Source organism: Microtus oregoni, unplaced genomic scaffold (assembly GCF_018167655.1).
Source record: "Microtus oregoni isolate MIOR12 unplaced genomic scaffold, Mior012 000019F_ref0000042, whole genome shotgun sequence".
NCBI classification, from domain to species: Eukaryota; Metazoa; Chordata; class Mammalia; order Rodentia; family Cricetidae; genus Microtus; species Microtus oregoni.
In genome coordinates this window covers 7,379,671-7,385,743 of record NW_024543078.1, presented here as the reverse complement: position 1 = coordinate 7,385,743, position 6,073 = coordinate 7,379,671, and the positions used below count along the sequence as shown (strand labels likewise).

Below are 6,073 nucleotides of genomic sequence, written 5' to 3'. Positions count from 1 at the left end.
CTAAGAGTTCATTAGCTGTATAAATAATGGAATTCATAACCAGCGAGACAGACTACCACTGCTACGGCATTCAGCTGACTTCAGAAGGTGATCAGAATTCTAAATGGCCAATTCCTATCTCACTAAGCTAATGTCTATTATCAGTTTTCTAAAAAAGGAAAAGGATGAAAAAGGAAGAAAAAAAGATTTTAGCAATCATTGGCAGCTCTTGTAAACGATAAGGCCAAAGATAGATTAAAAACAAAAAAAAAAAAAAAAGTAAAACAGCAGTTGTGAAACGCTGCTATAGTGAGTCCCTTACCTTTTCCTCAAAATAGTGTAGTAGGATAATTTTTTTATTTAGGAATTTTCTTCCTGTGTTTATCGAAGTGATGTTTGTACTGCTAGCATAGTTAATTGTACAATAGAAGTTATAGTCTTTGTACTTCCCAAGTATGCAGCTGTAAGCTGCAGACTGCTGGATTAGGACAGGCAGTGACACTTGGGCAGTATCCAAGTGTCAAACTTGTAAATGCTTTGTAATTAGATGACTTTACTTAAACAACATAGAATATTTTCATGGAAAATGCTCAGATGATGGGACCCTATTCTTCTGGTTTAAATACTTCTAGTTTTTTGATTGACAATCCTCTAGTACTAAGTGATAGCTTGAGTAGCCTTTTAGGAATTACTTGTAAATAGCCTTGTAAATAGAGCATCTAATGCTACTCTTTCCGCTTCCTAGAGAGAAGCTGTACTGTTTCATCTGTCATAAATGTAAATATTCCCGCCAGTGGCATGTAGATGTATCTATCCTATGGAGTTCTTTCAATGAAGTGTTTTTTAAATGTGTAGTTAAACTCTGTGAACAGTGAGCCAGGTCAGCGTGTAGCTGTCTTTTGGGCAGGGGTTGGGTTTATAGGGATAGATGCAGGGCCTTGTACATGCTAAGCAAGCTACAGTCAACGCCTAGCATAGATAGCTTTTATAAAGTCTGCAGCCACGAAACTCTCGTGTTTCATGACATAACACAAACACACACAAACCTTGAATTACCCTATAATCTACTAATATAATCTACTAAAATAAAAGCAATATATACAAGAAACCTACCATGCAAATATTGTCGGCATACAGCTGGCTTCTAACAAAGCACTCTTCAAGATCACCGGCGCCCTAATGTGATCTGAACCTACTGTTAGCGCTTACCAACCAGTCTTCATGCTACTACATACAGGCTGCTTATTCGATCATCAGTATTGAGAGTCAGTGTTTCCTAATTCCAACTTAAAGTTTTAACATTAGTTTTTATTGCGTAATCAACTAGCTAGCAAATCTGTTAATTTCCAATGACAATAATTTGTGTTGCTACTTTTCTCCTACACTTTAAGGATACAACATTTAGCGTTTTCTGTTCTGTTTTATTGATATTTCTTTCTCAGTGCTCAACGGTTCTATGAGATGAACATAATGAGCTCCACTTCTGACTATCTTCGAATAGTCATGTTATGTTATCTAGTTGTAGTTTTTCTTTCAAATGCAGAGGAAGTTTTGGTTTAGTATATAGTAAAAGCAAAGGAGACAGATTTTGGTGTGGGAGAATTGTCTGTATTCTGTCAATCATGTTTTAAATAAACGCTGATTGGCCAGGCAGAAAGTATATATAGGTGGGAAAACCAGACAGGAAGTAGAAATGATATAATGAGAACAGGAGAATTCTGGGAAGGAGGAAGTTGATTCCTCCCACTCCTGCCCAGATCACCGAAGCAGCAGGATGTGATCTGTCTCACTGAAAAAGGTACTGAGCCACATGGCTAACATAGATCAAAAAAATGGGTTAATCAAGGTGAGAGAGTTAGCCAGTGAGAGGCTAGAGCTAATGGGCCAATCAGCTTTATAACTAAGAGATCTATGTGTGATTTTTCTCTGGGACTAAACAGCTGGGGATACCGGGCAGGACAGAAAACCCCAACAAACGAGCCAGCCCCCTTGATGGTTAAAATCCACCCCCACCCTAACCCACCCCCACTTTGAGACAAGTTTTCATGTATCTATCCCAGGCTGGCCTCAACCTTACAATGGCGCCCAGGCTAACTCTGAACTCATCTTCTGCCTCTACCTCCTAGTGCTGGTTTGGAGGTATGCACAACCATGGCCAACTTTTCTTGATTTAGTCCACGATTATAAAGCAGTTTTTCTTAGATCACTTGCCATCTAGATTTTCCTGTTGGGAAATATTATTATAGATTATTCTATCTTTTGGCAAATAGATTGATCACTCCCATAAGTGTAAAAGCCATGCTTACAAGAGATCATTGCAATTAGCAAAATGAAGTTAAGATGGTCATGGAGGCAGGTGGTGGCACGCACCTTTAATGCCGGCAACAGGAGGTGGAGGCAGGTGGATCTCTGAGTTCCTGGCCAGCCCATTCTACATAGAGTTCCAGGCCTGTATGGCTCGGGTATTATCTACATAGTTCTTTACCTAGCCTGTTAAAGCACATTTCCAAGTGTTCTGCAGAGTTTCAGGTTGCAGGCTTCTCTGAAATCATTTCTAGAATAAGGTTCCATACCCTCGCTATGATTAAGGCACTGTAACACATCACAACTAGACTTCATATAGTTAGTAACAATCACACAAAACAAGAGCTGAAGTTTAAATTCCATTTAAAATGGATAGTCCTCACAGTACCAGTTGGTTGGTCAGAAAGGCTCAAGAAGGGATGACGCTCATCCTATTTACAGCCTAGTGTTCAGCACAGATCAGGACAACTCTGGAAGCACAATCGTGATGACTGACATCTTAGTCAACCCAATGGCCCCAGGTAACACCACTCCAGGCTGATTGTGACTGCTCCTCAGAGTGTACCATTCTTCTAGTGTTTGAGCAAAGACTTAGTAAAAATTGTGACCAACCAGCTGATGAATTCTGAACTGCCATGCAGAATAAATTACACTCAAAGGACCTAAGCACGGAACTGGACTCTTTCTAAACAGATAGATCACTGCAACTCTTACATGGACAGTCAAGATGAAAACACTAAGGCTTCCAATCAACTTCAAGCTTCATTTTCCTTTTGAATCATCTTTGCTTAGTGTTTTAGCATTGTCAACACCCACTGCTGGTCAACCAAGAAGGACCTTCTGCATCCTGTGCGCGGCAACACTGGCCTCATCTTCTGAGTCAGACTCACTCTGGGACGTGGAGCTGTGCGAGGCAGAGCTGCAGGGGGAAGAGCATTCTGGAGAACACAAATAGTGCATCAGGGGGAGGCGGTACTTCCCACAGAAGTCCACAAACTTAATTTGTCTGACACAGCAGTCAAAATAGACTCCGCCACATTTTGGGTTTGGGCAATTGCTGGCTGAACCCAAGTATCTAAGGAGATTCCCAGGAAGATCATAGGGAGTGTAAGAAACACTTCGGATCTTAATGGTCCTTGCAGCTAATTCCAGAAGAGTTGGAGGGTCATATGTTAAATCCCTAACAAAACGGACAACCAATGGATTTCCTCGCAAACTCAACTCTTCCAGATGAATAAGGTTGAGGATCTCACGAGGCAGATATGTCAGTAAGTTATTGTGAAGACTCAGGGAACGAAGGGAATGCAACTGTGAGAGCTGAGGAGGCACACTCTGGATTTTGTTGTCACATAACACCAAGTAATTCAGAGAAGGAAGATTTGCTAATTCTGGTGGGATTTCTTTAATGAAGTTTCCTCCAAGGTATAAGCATTCTAAACTCTGCAAGTTCTCGATCTCGGCAGGGATGCTCTGCAGCTGGTTGCCGCCCAGGCTGAGGGTCTGCAGCGCCCGCAGCTCCAGCAGCGAGGGGGGCACCTCCTGGAAGCAGTTGCCGCTGAGGTTGAGAACCTGGAGGCTGCGGCAGAGCGGCGAGCGGGCCAGGCCCTTGGGCAGCGAGCCTGGGCCGCCGAGCCGGTTGTTCCTGGCCAGCAGCGTGCGCAGGCCGCTCAACATCAGCAACTCGGGCCCCAGCGCCCTGAGCGCGTGGCCGCTCACGTCCAGGAGCTGGAGGTGCGGGAAGCCGCCGCCCAGCGCCCGCGGCAGCGACGTCAGCCGGGTGTAAGGCAGCAGCAGCCGCAGCAGCACCTCCCGCGAGCCGCGCCGCTCCTCCGCGCGCGCCTCCAGCTCCGACTCCAGGGCCTTGGCCGACGCCTTAAGGCGGGACCAGTTGAGTTCGGCATCCCCGATCGCGGCCTCCTCCATCCCGCCCAAAGCCCAGGCCGCCGCCGCCGCCGCGGCCCAGCGGCGCGCCCCGGAACCTCACGCCGAGCGCGGCGTCAGAAGTGGCCTAGAGTGTTTATATTCTTGATTCTGATGAGATCTTGCAGTTCTAACTCCTTCCGTGGTCATTGAAATACAGAAAAGCACTTGAGAGAGACAGGGTAAAATAAGCATTGGGGTGGAGCGCCTCTCGTTATGCCCTCATGGAGAATCCAAACTGAGATAAAAACTGAGCAAAAACAGGCCAGTGGAAATATAGCTACACATGTACCCAACCAACATCGCTGGCCTCCTTCCAAACTACAGGTCCTTGTAATCTATCCATGAATGGCTGGTACTTTCTACCTTAGGGTGTAGGTGGTGTCTCGGTACAGCCTATTGTTATAAACGAGAATCATCAAGACGAATCTTCTGATGGGCAGAAACCTGGCTATAAAAGAGGCAAATCATGAACTGGAAGCGTAAGACTTCCAATGCAAAAAATAAAAACTAAACCTGTTTACATAAAACACAATCAGTCAAGAGACGAGTAGGAGGGACAGACGTAGTAGTGCTTTATCTGTATCTGTCACACAGTTATGTACTTTTAGAGCAGTAGGAAACAGGAATGCGCCACTTGCAGGTTTGCAGGACTGCACTTGAATGCAATGCCCTCCAGTCATCTGAATGGGTGTTATTATGTCCACTCTATGCAGACCTCCCTTTTTCTCCACCTGAGAGGAAATGCCAGCATTTGTAGATCATTGTCCAGCCTTGTCATCCTCATGACACAGGGACAACAATCTGAGATGGAGGAAGGCAAATGCTTGATCAGTGGACATGGGGAAAAGAATCTGATGATTAGTTTTAGTTCACTGAGCAATGTATTTAATCCCTATAAGCTCAAGTTTTTTTCTATATACAATAAAAGTATCTGTAAAATAATGGAAAAAATAAAAGCAACACAAAGTAACATACTGATACTTAATGAGAAAGGTACTTTGTTGACCTCCATTTATACATCGTGAAGGAGGAGTCAATATATTCTAGTATGCTTATTTCTGGACAAGGAAAATGAATTCCAATAAAATAGAGCATATGGTTCAGAAACTATTACTATTAGCCACCTTAAAGTTTTCTTTCTTTTTTTCTTTTTTCTTTTTTTTCTTTTTTTTTTTAACCATTCCTGAGATCTTTCTGAGTATGAGCAAGCTTCATAAGTGGGAAGCTCACAAAGAGAATACTGATATGTTGTCCTGGTTTTTAAAAGAGCAGTTGTTAAGTCAATTCACACACTGTGTCTATACTATATACAAGAAAGTTCCGACAATAGCTACCACACAAGAAGACATGATAGTTAGGGTGCTGATCCAGAGAATACACTAGTTAATAAAGTTAACTTTATAAAGTTTACTTGAGAAAATACAATGCACTATAAATTAAAATATGACACCATTTCAGAAAACCCAGTGTTGAACTGAGGAATTTTCATTGTCATACTGTCATTTGCTAATACTTAGGACATGATTAATTCTTTCCAAGTCTGAAACAAAGAAGAGAGAAGAAAAACAGAAGAAAAAAATCATGCACAATCAAAGATGCCTTATGAAATTTAAATAGCTAAACCAGAGTTGAGTGTTAGCAACAACTGATAGAGAGAAGACATCTCAGTGTGCCTGAGAGAGTCACGTAGACAGCACCATAACCAAACCATCCATTTTCTCAAGGGCACACTTCTCTAGGAACTGCAAAACTGATGGTTGGAGAAAGATCTCATTTCCTGGATGAGGCTCTAATCCTATGTGGTCAGCTCTAAATACTTGCAAATAAGGGCAAAACTAACTGGAGTGTGTGTGTGTGTGTGTGTGTG

General features: G+C 42.9%; 1 protein-coding gene across 1 annotated transcript; it reads right to left on the bottom strand.

Moving 5' to 3' along the window:
- Positions 1 to 3,105: 3,105 nt before the first annotated feature.
- Positions 3,106 to 4,206, bottom strand: LOC121459876 (leucine-rich repeat-containing protein 58-like). The gene has a single exon (XM_041669957.1). It carries the CDS (start codon positions 4,204 to 4,206, stop codon positions 3,106 to 3,108), a length of 1,101 nt encoding a protein of 366 aa, XP_041525891.1.
- Positions 4,207 to 6,073: the final 1,867 nt, after the last annotated feature.